This window comes from Meles meles, chromosome 19 (assembly GCF_922984935.1).
Source record: "Meles meles chromosome 19, mMelMel3.1 paternal haplotype, whole genome shotgun sequence".
Taxonomy (NCBI): Eukaryota; Metazoa; Chordata; class Mammalia; order Carnivora; family Mustelidae; genus Meles; species Meles meles.
This window is the reverse complement of record NC_060084.1, coordinates 13,993,259-14,008,961: the sequence shown is the minus strand read 5'-3', so window position 1 is coordinate 14,008,961 and position 15,703 is coordinate 13,993,259. Positions and strand designations below refer to the sequence as shown.

Sequence of the window (15,703 nt, the reverse complement as noted above, 5' to 3'; positions counted from 1 at the left end):
ATTTATATAACCTCTTTATGAAATGTCTTTTACTTATTGATTTGCAAGAGTTGGTGTTCTGTTTTTTTTTGTTTTTTTTTTTTCTGAACTCTAGTCTCTTATATAGAAGGATAGTAAGCATCTTCTCCTATTCTATGGCTTATCTTTTCTCTGTACACTTGATTGAAGAAAAGTACACTTGATTTTTGTACATTGAAATTTTATCTAGCAACTTAGTAGGTTCACTAATTAAATCTAATAATTTCATTAATCTAAAAATTTTTAGGTACACAGTCATGTCATCTGCAAATAATGGCTCTTTTACCTCATCTTTTCTACTGTTTATTGTTTTATTTTTTTTCTTACCTTATTGCACTAACTAGGATTTTTGTTACAATGTTAAATAGAAATGGGAGCAGGCATTCTTGTTGATTTCCAAAACTCGGGGAGTGAAAAGACATTCAAAATTTCACTCTTAAATGCCTTTTTGTTTTCTTTGTGTTTCTTTTGTTTGTTTTTGTAAATATTCTTTATGAGATTAAGGAAGTTCCCTTTTGAAAAAAAATATTTTATTTATTGAGAGAGAGAGAGAGCACAAGCAGGGAGAGGAGGGACAGAGGGAGAGGGAGAAGCAGGCTCCCTGCTGAGCAGGGAGCTCGATGTGGGGCTCAATCCCAGGACCACCCTGAGATCATTACCAGACCCCAAAGGCAGACCCTAACCAACTGAGCCACCCAGGTGCCTATAAGGAAGTTCCTTTCTATTCCTAGTTCACTGAGTTTTTTTTAAAACATAAAGAGGTGTCAAATGTTTTTCTTTATTCATTAAGATTATCTATTTCAGGGATGCCTGGGTGGCTCAGTTGTTTAAGCCTCTGCCTTCAGCTCAGGTCATGATCTCAGGATCCTGGATGGAGCCCCGCACCGGGCTCTCTGCTTGGCGGGGAGCCTGCTTCCCCCTCTCTCTGCCTGCTTGTGGTCGGTCTCCCTCTCTCTCTCTCTCTCTGTCAAATAAATAAATAAAATCTTTAAAAAAAAACTATCTAGGAAAACAGTGTTTAGAAAATGGACCTAAGAATGAATACATTTGTGCCCAGTTCAAACTGAGTGGTAGAAAGTCACTACTCTAGGTTTTCACTGCAGTACTTGGGAGGTTTACACACATGATGATATCATTTTTTCCCTCATTTCCATGCATTTGGAGAGTAGAATCAGTCATCAAAGTTTAATAAACTCCTTAAAAAAGAAATAGTTCTGTCTAGGGGCGCCTGGGTGGCTCAGTGGATTGGGCTGCTGCCTTCGGCTCGGGTCATGATCTCAGGGTCCTGGGATCGAGCCCCGCATCGGGCTCTCTGCTCTGTGGGGAGCCTGCTTCCTCCTCTCTCTCTGCCTGCCTCTCTGCCTACTTGTGATCTCTCTCTGTCAAATAAATAAATAAAATCTTAAAAAAAAAAAAACTATCTATTTCATTAATGTAATGAATTGCATTGCTCCATTTTTGAATGCTAAACCAACCTTGCATTTCTGGAATAAACTTCAATTTCTCATGATATAGTATAATTTTCAAATATTGCTGGGTTTGATTTGTTAATTATTTTTTAGGATTTTTCCATCAGACTTCATAAGAAATATTGGTCTATAATTTTTCTTTCTTGTAATATCCTTATCAGGATTTAATATTAAGTTGATGTTGATCCCTTAATGCAAGAGGGGGAGTGTCCCCTATTTTTCTATTACATGAAAGTGTTTGTGTAAGATTGATATTATTTTTCTTAATTGTTTGGAGGAATTTTCCAATGATGCCATATAGGCTTGTTGTTTTCTTATTGAAAGACTTTAAGTTGGAGGGGGCAGAAAGGGGAGGATCCAAGGTGGTGGCACAGGAAGATCCTGAACTCACATCCTCCCACAGACATACCAAATCTACAGCTACATATGGATCATTTCCCTCCGAAAACTAAGTGAACTGCTCTCCAAAACAAAAGATTAAAGGACCACATCAAGAGGGGTAAGAGAGGGAGAGACACAGTCTCACCAAAAAAGCCCACCCCCAGCCCACGAACACAATAGGGAGGGACTGCACCAGGCAGATAATTCTCTCAAAGGAGCAAGGGGTTGATGCTCCATATCATACACTCCAGCCTCTGATATCTGCTCCAGAAATACAAGACCTAGAATGTAGGACTGGGAAAACCCATGGGGCTGACATATGGAGGTCCCAAAGTGCTTTAAATTGAGATTCCCCTCTTGGAGGTCTCTCTCACAACAGCAAAGAACAGCAAAGACCCAGCAAAAAACAGCAGTTTGAAAAGCACCTACACCACAAGTGAGGGGAATTTATTTGCTGATCTGGGGACATTGCCTGCAGGGGCAGGGGATAGCTGAAATGCTCTCTGGAGATGGAGGTGTTAGAGGACACCATTGTTTGCACTCTCTGCTTGGCCTGCTAGCACAGGAAGATGAGCTCAGAGGCAGCACTCTCCCACTCCATAGCTAAAGTCTTCAAACATAGGTGGCTGTGACACTCTGCTGCCCCCAGCTCAGGCTGGCAAGTACAAGAGGTCATGGCATTCTCCTGCTTTCAGTCTAAAGCCAAGATCTGTGCAAAGACAAGGCACTCTCCTACTGCATTGCTAAAACCCATGGGTGAACAGAATCAAGATATTTTAGTGCTCCTTTTCTGAAGCTACTGGTGTGCCCCAGCCCCAACCCTCTCCAGCAGCCTTGCCAAAGCCAACAGGCACATTCAGCCCACACAGGGACACCCCTGATTGCCTGGCTCTGGTGGCCAAGAGGACTTGTGTTCCAGAGCTCAATGGGATTGTAACAATAAGAAAAACAGTTCTTGGCAGGCCACAACCCCTAGAGCACTGCTCAGACAGAAGACTGGAATATAATCCCAGTCTTCCTGTGAAGAAGCCTATTTCCTCAACCTAGAACTTCAGCCTGACGGACCTGCCTCAGGTTTCCCATGAATCTAGATGCTAAAGAAGCACTCCCAGGGAATGTAAGCAGGGATACACCATCCTTCTGTACCCTCTTGACCTTGCTACAGTTCAACAAGACTTCCAGAAAGCTAATACACTCATCTGGAGCCCTGATTTTTGCAATTGTTACCCAGGGGACACCTCCAGATCTCCTGGTCTGGAAGGCAGCAGAGATTACAATTGCAACCCCACTGGACTATGTATATATGAATGATTTTTAAAACTGCTTCCTCAGGATCTGGCTGCCAATCAACCTGAAACTAGGTACTAAGTGAAATTCCTCCTCTTGGGTCACTGACAAGTCTTGGCACACCCTCTACAATGGGGTCATATGAAGAATAAATCAGGCAGTTTGGACAAAGATTCATGAGAAAACCAAGATCTAGGGCAAGGTTGAATGAGAAGGATAATCACCTAGACAAGGCCACTCCTTCAAGACAGAGAGGTAGATGTTTTGCCTAATACATAGACACAAACACATAGAATCAAGCAAAATGGGGAAGAAGAGAAATGTGTTCCAAACAAAAGAATAAGATGAAACCTCAGAAAAAGACCTTAATGATAGACAGATAAGTAATCTACCTGATGAGGAATTCAAAGTAATGATCATAAAGAAACTCACCAAGGTCAGATGGAAAATGAAAACTTGGGAGTACCAAAGAAGAAGAGAAAGAAGAGGAGGAGGAGGAGGAAGGAGAGGAAGAAAGGAAAAGAAATAAAGAAAAGACAAAGAAAACATAGGAGTACCATATAGAAGTCACAGAACTGAAGAATACAAAACTGAATGAAAAATACATTAGAGGGGTTCAACAGCAGGGGGAGGAATGAGAGGAAGTGTGAGAAAACTTCTTTGAAGAAATAATAGCTGAAAACTTCTTAACTTAGAGAGGGAAACCGTCTAGGTCCAGGAATCCATAGAGTTCCAAAAATGATGACCCCAAAGAGAACTACACAAAGACACATTATAATTTAAAAGTTAAAATTAAAGAAAAATTCTTAAAAGCAGCAGGAGAAAAACAAATTGTTATATACAAGGGAAACCCCATAAAGCGACCAGCAGATTTCTTAGCAGAAATTTTTCAAACCAAATGGGAGTGGCATGACATATTCAAAGTGCTGAAAGGAAAAACCTTCCAATGAATACTCTATCCAGCAAGATTATCATTCATATTTGAAAAGAGAGGTTTCCCAGACAAGCAAGAGCTGAAGGAGTTTGTTACCACTAAGCCAGCCTTTCACAAAATATTAAAGGGACGTATTTAAGCTGAAAAGAAATGGCACTAACTAATAAGAAAAAAACATATGAAAGTAAAAATCTCACTGGAAAAAGTAACTATATAGTAAGGGTTGGATTAATCACTTGTAAAGCAATTAAGAAGGTTGAAAGACAAAAATAGTAAAATTAACTAAAACAGTAATTAGTTAAGGGATACATAAAATTAAAAGATAAAAAGTAACATCAAAAACATAAAATAGGGGCGCCTGGGTGGCTCAGTGGGTTAAGACGCTGCCTTCGGCTCAGGTCATGATCTCAGGGTCCTGGGATCGAGTCCCACATCGGGCTCTCTACTCTCTGCTCGGCAGGGAGCCTGCTTCCCTCTCTCTTTCTCTCTGCCTGCCTCTCTGCTTACTTGTGATCTCGCTCTCTCACTGTCAAATAAATAAATAAATAAAATCTTTAAAAAAAAACAAAAAAACAAACAAAAAAAAAACATAAAATAGGGGCGCCTGGGTGGCTCAGTGGGTTAAAGCCTCTGCCTTCAGCTCAGGTCATGATTCCGGGATCCTGGGATAGAGCCCTACGTCGGGCTCTCTGCTCAGGGGGAGCCTGCTTCCTCCTCTCTCTCTGCCTGCTTCTCTGCCTACTTGTGATCTCTGTCTGTCAAATAAATAAATAAAAATCTTAAAAAAAAAATATCAGGGGGAGTAAAAATGTAGAGCTTTGGCATGTGTTCAAATTTAAGTTGCTATTAACTTAAAATAGACTGTTATAAACATAGGATAAGATATGTGAACCTTACAGTATCCAAAGTAAATACACAAAAGAAAATGAGAAAGGAATCTAAACACAACACTAAAAGAAGATCATCAAACTACAAGAGAAGAGAGGAACTAGAAAAATAGCTGGAAAACAATGAACAAAATGGCAATAAATACATATCTATCTGTAATTACTTTAAATGTAAATGAACTAAATACTCCAATCAAAAGATGTGGAGTGTATGAAAGGATTAAAAAAAAAGACATATCTATATACTACCTAGAAGAGACTCACTTCAGAAGTAAAGACATGCAAAACTGAAAGTGAAGGGATGGAAAAAATATTCCATGCGATAACAACAAAAGGAAAGCTGATGCAGCTATGCTCGTACCAGACAAAATAGAATTTAAAACAAAGATTAATGAAAAACAAAGAGGGGCACTACATAATGAGGAAGGGGACAATCCTATAAGAAAATATAACACATATAAACTCATATGCACCCAATATAGGAGCACCAAAATATGTAAAGCCAACATTAACAGACCTAAACGGCAAAACTGACAGCAGTGCAATAACAGAAAGGATTTTTTTTAAAGATTTTATTTATTTATTTGACAGAGAGAGATCACAAGTAGATAGAGAGGCAGGCAGAGAGAGAGAGGGAAGCAGGCTCCCTGCTGAGCAGAGAGCCTGATGCGGGACTCGATCCCAAGACCCTGAGATCATGACCTGAGCCGAAGGCAGCCCAGGCGCCCCAGAAGGGATTTTAACACCCCACTTATGTCAATGGATTGATCACCCAGACAGAAAATAAATAAGGAAACATCAGCCTTAAATGATATAAATATATATACAGAATATTCCATCCAAAAGCAGTAGAATAGAGGTTCCTGGGTCCCTCAGTCAGTAGATCATGTGACTCTTGATTTTGGGGCCATGAATTTTAGCCCCACACTGGACATAGAGATCACTTTAAAGGAAAAAGGAGCACCAGAATACACATTCTTCTCAAGTGCACACAGAACATTTTCTTTGATGGATCATCTTTTTGGCCATGAGACAAGTTTCAATATTCAAGGTGACTGAAATCATATCAAGTATCTTTTCTGACTACAATGGTATAAAACTAGGCATCACTTACAAGAAAAAACCTGGCAAAAATACAAGTACATTATTAAACAACATGTTACTGAACAACTACAGGGTCAAGGAAGATAGAGGACATTTACTTTTTTATAAAGATTTTATTTATTTGTCAGAGAGAGAGAGAGAGCACACAAGCAGGGAGAGGTACAGACAAAGGGAGAGGGAGAAGCAGGCTCCCTTATGAGCAGAGAGCCCAATGTGGGACTTGATCCCAGGGCCCAGGGATCATGACCTGAGCCAAAGGCAGATGCTTGACTGACTGAGCCACCTAAGCATCCCTCAAAGAAGAAATTTTAAAATACCTAGAGACAAATAAAACCAGAAATGTGGCATACCAAAATCTATGGGGAGCAGCAAAGCAGTTCTAAGAGGGAAGTTCACACCAATACAGGTCTACCTCGAGAAATAAAAGAAATCTCAAATAAACAATTTGACTTTACACCCAAAGTGACTAAAAAAAATTAATGTAGCCCAAAGTTAGTAGAAGGAAGGAAATAATAAACCAGCACAGAAATAAATGAAATAGAGACCAAAAAGACTAAAAAAAAAGATCAATGAAACTAAGAGCTGGTTCTTCAAAAAGAAAATCAACAAACCTTTAACTAGAAGACCAAGACCAAGAAAAAAAAAAAGATGGCTGAAATAAATAAAAAATGAAAGACATGTTATACCTGTCAGAATGGCTAAAATCAAAATTATAAGAAATAACAAGTATTGATGAAGATGTGGGGAAAAAGGAGCACTTATACATTATTGATGGGAATGTAAACTGATACAGCCTCTATGGAAAAGAGTATGGAGGTATTAAAAATAGAAATAACATTTGATCTAATAATTCTACTATTGGGTACTTACCTGTAAAACACAAAAACATGAATTTGAAAAGATATATGCACCCCTATACAGCATTGTTTGCAATAGCCAAGATATGAAAGCAACCTAACTGTCCATTGATAGACAAATGGATAAGGAAGATGTTGTGTATTTATATGCAAGGGAATATTATGCAACCATAAAAAGGATGAGATCATGCTATTTGAGACAACATGGAAAGATCTAGAGGGCATTATGCTAAGTGAAATAAGAGTGAGAAAGACAAATATCATATGATTTCACTCATGTGGCTCTAAGAAAAAAGGAATAAACAAACAAAAAGCAGAATCATACCTATAAACACAGAGAAAAAAACCATTAGTTTTTTTTAGTTTCCAGAGGGGAGGTATGGGGGAATGGGAAAATGGGTGAAGGGGAGTGGGAGATAAAAGCTTCCAGTTATAGAATGAATACGTCACAGATATAAAAAGCACAGCATAAAGGAGTATAGTCAATGATATTACAATTGTGATGTATGATGACAGATGGTAGCTACAATTGTGATGAACATAGCATAATGTATAAACCTGTCAAATCACTATATTGTACACCTGAAACTAATGTAACATTGGGCATCACCTTTAGTCAAAAAAGAAAGGGAAGTAGGGAAGGAAGGGAAACCTTTTTTAAAAAAAGACATTGATGGGGGTGCCTGGGTGACTCAGTTGGTTAGGCATCTGTCTTCTCCTCAGGTTATGATTGCAGCATCCTGGGATCAAGTCCCACATCAGTCTCCCTGCTCAGCAGGGGTCTGCTTCTCTCTCTCCCTTTGTGCTTGTGCTCTCTCTCTCTCTCTCTTTCAAGTAAATAAAATCTTTTTTTTTAAAGACATTGTTGAAAGAAATTGAAGAAGACACAAATAAATGGAAAGATATTCCATATTCATGGATTGGAAGAATTAATATTGTTAAAATGTCCATAGTACCCAAATGATCTACAGATTGAATGTAATACATATCAAAATTCCAATGGCATTTTTCACAGAACTACAACAAATAATTCTAAAATTTGTATGGGACCTCAAAAGACCCCTAAAAGACAAAATAATCTTAAGATGAACAAAGCTGGAAGTATCATGGTCCCTAATTTCAAACTGTACTACAAAGCTGTAGTAATCAAAACAGTATGGTACTGTCATAAAAACAGATACGTAGATCAATGAAACGAATTAGATAGCCCAGAAATAAACCCATGCATATACAGTTAGAAAATATACACCAAAGGAGGCAAGAATATACTGTCTTGTCTGAAGACAGTCTCTTCAATAAATGGCATTGGGGAAACTGCAAGCTAAATGCAAAAGAATGAAACTGGACCACTTTGTTACACCATATACACCAATTAATGGATTAAATGGATTAAACACTTGAATGTGTAAGACCTGAAACAGTAAAACTCCTAGAAGAAAACATAGACAGCAGGCTCCTTGACATCCGTCTTAGGAATGTTCCTTTCCATACTGATTTTTTTTTTTATCAATTCTGATGATCTTTGCCTTTTAATTGGAATGTTTATTAGTTTATTTATATTTAACGTAATTCCTAATAGAGCTGGTTTCAAGTCTACCATTTTACTATTTGTTTTATATTTAATCCATAATCTTTTGTTTCTTGTTTCCTGACTTTTTTGTATTACTCAGTTTTTACATTTTTTTCTCCCTATTATTTTGTTATATATTCTTGTATTATTTTTCTCATGATTATCCCAAAGATTTCAAGATATGCATCCTTTAATTATAATCTACTTTATTTTTTTAAAGATTTTATTTATTTATTTGACAGACAGAGATCACAAGTAGGCAAAGAGGCAAGCAGAGAGGGGGGGGAGGCAGGCTCCCTGCTGAGCAGGGAGCCCGATGCAGGGCTCAATCCCAGAACCCTGGGACCATCACCGGAGCCAGAGGCAGAGGCTTTAACCCCCTGAGCCACCCAGGCACCCCTATAATCTAAGTTAGTGCCTTTGCCACTTCCCAAATAATATAAGAACTTTACAATAATTTAATTCTCTTTATCTTCTCCCATCCTTTATGTTATTTTTGTCATATATTTTACATCTGTATATTATAACCCTCATAAGCATTTAATAAAAGCAGTTGCTGGCAGGTAGATGTGAGGTCATTGAAATGTGAATAAATAGCCAAGAAGACAAATTTAGCGTTGTGGAAATTTAAACAAAGGGACAAATTCAAGAGAATTTTCAGAGAAGCAAATTGCAAAACTCAGTGATTAATTAAATATGGGGAAGACAAGGGTTGAAAATGACTCAGGGGGTGCCTGGGTGGCTCAGTGGGTTAAGCCCCTGCCTTCGGCTCAGGTCATGATCTCAGGGTCCTGGGATCAAGCCCCGCATCAGGCTCTCTGCTCAGCGGGAAGCCTGCTTCCCCCCACCTCCCCCCAGCTGCCTCTCTGCCTACTTGTGATCTCTGCCTGTCAAAGAAATAAATAATTTTTTTTTTTAAAGAAGAAGAAGAAAAGAAAATTACTCAAGATGTTAAACTTGAGACTCAGGGAAGAAACTGAGGGATACATATGGACTGGTTGGGACTGGGATGCTAGGGTTTGGGTGGGAAGAAAAAACACTGAGCTCAAGTTTTAAAATGAATTTTATGTGAAATTGAGGCCTAAAAGATGACCACTGGAAACATGACCAGATTGGGAAGTCATCTAAATATAATACCACATTTATTGGAAATTGTGTGAGAAATGAGTTTATCAGGGCACGGAACATAAAAGAAGAACTACTCATTCATTCATTAAATCTTTATCAAACATCTACAATGTGTCTAGGTGTTTTAGGTGCTGAGGATGTAAGAGAGAACAAATCAAACTAAATTCCTGCCCTCCTGGAGCTGACATTCTAGTAAGAAAATAATGATTAGTGGTTGGAGTTGGAAGGACATCATGAATTGAGACAGAGGAGGGCACCATATACTATAAGTAGAATCTGTGAGGATGCTGTCCGTGAAACCCAGGAGTTGGGAAAAGGCTTGAATAAGGCAGATATACTGTACTTTAACAGTTCTCAAACGTTCCTGTACTTTAAAATCTCTTGGGAGTTTCTGAAGAGTCCTGATGCCCAGGTCAAACCCCATCCCTATTATGTAAAAATGCATGCTGGTGTGCACCAGTCATTAGGATTTTTTTTTTTTTTAAAGATAGCCAAAGTGGAGAAACTGGTGAGGAGAACAAAGACAAGAGAAGTGTAGGTAAAATTAAATCTCCTTATAACTTGCAACCCACTGATAAATACGTGAGACGTGTGGAGCCTAACATTGTTCAAGAAACTCATGCTGCCTTCATCACTACAGACTAAAAGCAACGTTATCTTGACAAAAGCCAGACTTCCAAAGCTCTGTGGAACCCCACCCCCTTGCAGAAATTCCTTAGAAACTTACATTATCTCTACCCACCCTTCCTCCACAAACTTGAAATACATCGTCAGTCGCTCCTCACAGTCGCCAAGTGCAGCTCTTTCTGCCCACTGGTCCTGTCCCTGTTCTATCATAAAAGCAGCTTTTGTGCCATAAAACATCTCAAGAATTCTTGACCACTGCCCTCGACCACCCCACACCGAGAACCACGGCCACATTTCATCAAATTTAATATGCTATGAATTATAAGCCAGAGGAAACCCTGCCAATTAAACTTGGACAAAATGCTTAAGATGCCATCAGTTTAAGATGCATGTCAATTTCAGAGATGTTAAAAATGGCAAAACAATCAACATTTCAGAATTGATGGAATCCTGTGGACACAAGTGCCGTGAGCAGCCACAGAATGAGAACCACCAAATTCTCCCAGGAGTGTACATGACCTTACTGAGTGCTGAATTTGGAACAGCACATGTCGTTCAAAATTTCAGTTTGTCTCGATAAGAAAATTAAACAAGCATGTTCCCACTATCCCTCCTCTTTCTTGTTTATCTCGGTTATCTCACTTCCCCTCAGCCACCAGGGCCCAGGAACGATGAGATATCACTGTGCCTGGAACACGGACATTGCTTCCTTGGTGACACCAATTCTCTTCTGAAAATTGTGTCACTAACAGATGTACATACTGATGTTCTGAGCTTTTTAAAAGGGTTCTCAAAAATAGCATCAACCCCCTCTGCACCCCCCCAAAAAAGCATCAATCCTGACACTTTATAAATAAGGAATTGATAAGTTCCAAGATTTTAAATCAAATATTACCCTCAAACCAGCTTCCTATCAGTAAGACAGCCAGCCAGAGCTGGTAAACCCACAGAGTCTGTCAAAACTTCAAATATAATCTGCCAATATGAAATTGGTCAGAGGTCAAAGGTGTGAGGATAGTGTCCAAGAACACAGTTCATCCAAGTAAATTTGAGGATCAAATTAGCTTTATTAGGTGATTCATGAATCAGGCAGCATCCCATCTAGCAAGTAGAAAACCGTGCTCTGAGGAGTTGTACAAAACAAGGATTTTTGTAGGAGAAGGGGGAGCAAGGAAGTTATTAGCACAAAGAAACAAGGAAAGACTAAGAAAGAAAGGAGGAAGGGAGGGATTGTTTCTGGCCAGGACATCTTCTTTAATGGGGGGGAAGGGAGCAGGCAGGGTTTTCATCACACAGATGATCTCACCAGTGCTGATGAGGAAATTTCAGACTGACTTTTAAAAGGTCACATTCCTGGAAAAGGTTGAAACTGTAGTTAAGTCTTGGTTTGCTGTTGCGGGGGATGGGGGGGGTGGCTCATTTGGGGGCTTGTTGTTTCTTTTTCTAACATTATTATAATCATAATAATCCCCTTGTATGCACCTCCAGAAATTCCCAGCACAGACTAAGTCAGCACACCCATTTATGGCGACAGCAGACTGGAACTGGGGCAAGGACTCTACCAGCAAGCCCCCGTAAGTGCAGACTGTGGATGGGATTTCAACACAGAACCGCAAGCCTGAACCGAGAGCTGAGGACCGGCACTGCATTCGTGCCTCCAGTAAGTTTAGGCTGACTGCATCTTGGAAAGCCAAGGAGATCAGAAGCCTGAGGCAAAGAGAGTGGGGCCCGCACAGAGAGGAACTCATGGGCCCGTGCAAATAGGGCGTCAACTCCAAAGGGGGTTCGCAAGCTCCACATCTGTTTTTTGTTGTTGTTGTTTCGAGGTTTTTTTGGTTTTGGGGTTTTTTGGGTTTTTTGTTTTTTGTTTTTTGTTTTTGTTTTTTTTTAAAGACTTCATCCATCTATTTGACAGACAGAGATCACAAGTAGGCAGAGAGGCAGGGGGGAGGCGGGGGAGCCTGACATGGGGCTCCATCCCAGGACCCTGGGATCATGACCTGAGCCTGAGAGGCCTTAACCCACTGAGCCACCCAGGCGCCCCTCCACATCTGTTTTTTAGGGAAGACCCTAAAGTATTGAGAGTCAAAGCAGGAGAAGCAAAGTGGGGCTTCTTCTGAGCAGAGCAGTCCCCAGCCCCATGCCCCCCCCCCCCCCCCCCCCGCTCCGGCACCCCCCCCACCCCACCCTGCCAGGCCCTGCGGGCATCACCTCCAGGAAGCAGCCAAAGACTTTGTGGGCCATGGCTGCAAAATGCATTAGCAAACACACCAAGGAAACTGCCTTAGCAAGCATTTGGGAACTATGTCCCCAGAGTGCCAGCCAGATTCCGGGAAGAGTTGAGCCATCCCTTCTGGTCCCATGACAGATCTCATCAGAAGGAGTGGTGTTAAAACTCTGCAAGAAATTAGGGATTGGCATAATTATGGCCCCAGGAAATTGTCTGAAATTAGTCCTAGCCACACAGAGAAATCAGGGTAGCTGCCCGAGGCTCTGCCCCCAGGTGACTCCTCTCCCCTAGGGAAGCACTGGGCTCCTTCCACTGTTGCAGAGTGTCGGTTGTGTTCGGATTTGTCTCTTCTGAGACCAGGCGAGATGGTAAGAAAACTCCGTGGTCTTCATCCCCAGCACGTAGCCCAGCCCCAGGCAGGAAGCAGAATCTCGGGAAATGATTGTTGGGAGAATGAGAAAATGAAAGAGCAAATGAATGTCGGTCAGCCTTCTTCTCTCTCTGTCTCTCCATCTCTGTCTTTCTCTGTCTGTCTGTCTCTCTCTCATGCACACGTTGTTTCATTGGTTATACCAGAGTCTCAAATATAGTTGAAATTCTGCCCTAACCAAAATGATTGCTTTGGCATCCCCAGACTTGGGATCCACACTTTTTGCTTTGTTGAGGTAGGAAGATGTGACTGCATTCAGTAGAGGACTGTAAATTCAACATCCAACAGAGTGGTCGAAGCTCAAAATGCTGGCCGATTTCTCAAATAACCAAGACCAAAATGGCAACACCAAGGTTAAGAGTCTTCCCCATGCCTGGGGAGGGGGTGGGGGAGTTCTTGCCGGCTGCCAGGAAACATTCAGACCGTCCAAGGCACAGCTTTGTTCCTGGACCCACCCAGTCAGCCCTAGCCTCATGCTGTGACTCCTTGTGTTTCCCGTGGGACACTTCCCAAATAGAGTGTTCGAGCCCCAGGAAGCCTCTCCTGGGCTGGCAGGAACGCGGAGTTGGCATGCTTACCGCATCTCCTCTCCTAAAGGCCCTGCCCTTTGGAGCCTTGCCCCCGAGTCGCTGCTCGGATTTGTGTTTCACGAGCCTGCTGCGTGCTGGTTCCAGGTCTTCCCTGCTTTGCTCCTGTACACTCACGTGTCCCCTGCCATTCTCCCACACGGAAGAAGCCACACTAACTTCACTTCTCACATTTATAACCACAAGGCTCTTAAAGAACATTTTGCTGCCAAGATTCAGTCAACACTAGAGGTTAGGTAACAGGATGGTCTGGCACCAGCCAGACCTGGAGGAAAGAGAAATCTTTTTTTTTTTTTTTTTTAAGATTTTTATTTATTTGCCAGAGACACAGCGAGAGGGGGAACACAAGCAGGGGGAGTGAGAGAGGGAGAAGCAGGCTTCCCGCTGAGCAGGGAGCATCATGCGGGGCTCGAGCTCAGGACCCTGAGATCATGATCCCCAGGACCCTGAGATCATGATCTAAGCCAAAGGCAGATGCTTAACGGCTGAGCCACCCAGGCGCCCCCGAAATAGAAATCTTGAAATGTGTCTTAGCCAAGTAGAAAGCGGATAACATATCTGACAGGCAAAAGAAGATTACAGTAGGCTTTCATCTGGTCTTAGCTGGGATTAAATTTGGCAACCTATGAAAGAAAACCCCAATTAACAGAGACTTATGCACACAAGGTTTTATTTTCTCAAAAGAAGCGGGAAAGTAAACTGACAAAGCTGGTGTTGGAAATTCAAAGAAGCTCTTTCTAGATTTTGCCTCTGTAGTGACCCTGATTCTCAGTTGTAGGATGGCTGCCAGAGCTCCAGTCATCATACCCATGTTCCAGGCAACAGAATACTTCCCAGAAATTATACACAATACTTCCATTTATATCTCTTTCAGGAGGATGTGATCACATATCCACACCCAGATGCAATGCAGCTCAAAAGCTAAAATATAACTTTTATTTTGGGAATAAATGTAGAATGTAGACCTGTTTACAAGCCAACTGACCTGATATGTTCAGAGGTTACTGTTCTAGATTTTTATTTTTTTTTAATAATTTTTATTTATTAGCATATATATTATTAGCCCCAGGGGTACAGGTCTGTGAATTGCCAGATTTACACACTTTACAGCACTCACCATAGCACATACCCTCCCCAATGCCCATAACCCCACCACCCTCTTCCTACCCCCCTACCCCCAGCAACCCTCAGTTTGTTGTGTGAGATTAAGAGTCTCTTATGCTTTGTCTCCCTCCTGATCCCATCTTGTTTCATTTTTTCCTTCCCTACCCCACAAGCCCCCTACGTTGCCTTTCAAATTCCTCTTATCAGGGAGATCATATGATAATTGTCTTTCTCTGATTTATTTCGCTAAGCATAATACCCTCTAGTTCCATCCACGTCATCGCGAATGGCAAGATTTCATTTCTTTTGATGGCTGCATAGTATTCCATTGTGTATATATACCACATCTTCTTTATCCATTCATCTGTTGATGGACATCTAGGTTCTTTCCATAGTTTGGCTATTGTGGACATTGCTGCTATAAATATTCGGGTGCACGTGCCCCTTTAATCACCACGTTTGTATCTTTTTTTTTTTTTTTAAGATTTTATTTATCCATTTGACAGACAGAGATTTCAGGTAGGCAGAGAGGCAGGCAAAGAGAGAGAGAGGAGGAATCAGGCTCCCTGCCGAGCAGAGAACCCGATGCGGGGCTCGATCCCAGGACCCCGGGACCACGACCTGAGCCGAAGGCAGAGGCCCTAACCCACCGAGCCACCCAGGCGCCCCACCACGTTTGTATCTTTAGGGTAAATACCCAGTAGTGCGATTGCTGGGTCGTAGGGTAGCTCTACTTTCAACTTTCTGAGAAACCTCCATGCTGTTTTCCAGAGTGGCTGCACCAGCTTGCATTCCCACCAACCGTGTAGGAGGGTTCCCCTTTCTCCACATCCTTGCCAGCATTAATTTTAGCCATTCTGACTGGTGTGAGGTGGTATCTCATTGTGGTTTTGATTTGTATTTCCCTGATGCCGAGTGATTGTGGAGCACTTTTTCATGTGTATGTTGGCCCTCTGGATGTCTTCTTTGCAGAAATGTCTGGATTATTTGTTCTTAGGGTATTGAGTTTGAGAAGTTCTTTATAGATTTTGGATACTAGCCCTTTATCTGATATGTCATTTGCAAATATCTTCTCCCATTCTGTCAGTTT

The 15,703-nt window shown here is 41.3% G+C and overlaps 1 protein-coding gene across 1 annotated transcript in view; it reads left to right on the top strand.

Moving 5' to 3' along the window:
- The window catches only part of TXNL4B (thioredoxin like 4B), a 30,904-nt gene extending 18,907 nt beyond the window's left edge, over positions 1-11,997 (top strand). The window contains exon 4 of the mRNA XM_045989006.1: positions 11,751-11,997. Within this exon, the coding sequence (XP_045844962.1) occupies positions 11,751-11,937 (187 nt within the window). The 3' untranslated portion in view covers positions 11,938-11,997. The remainder of the gene's footprint in view (positions 1-11,750) is intronic.
- Positions 11,998-15,703: the final 3,706 nt, after the last annotated feature.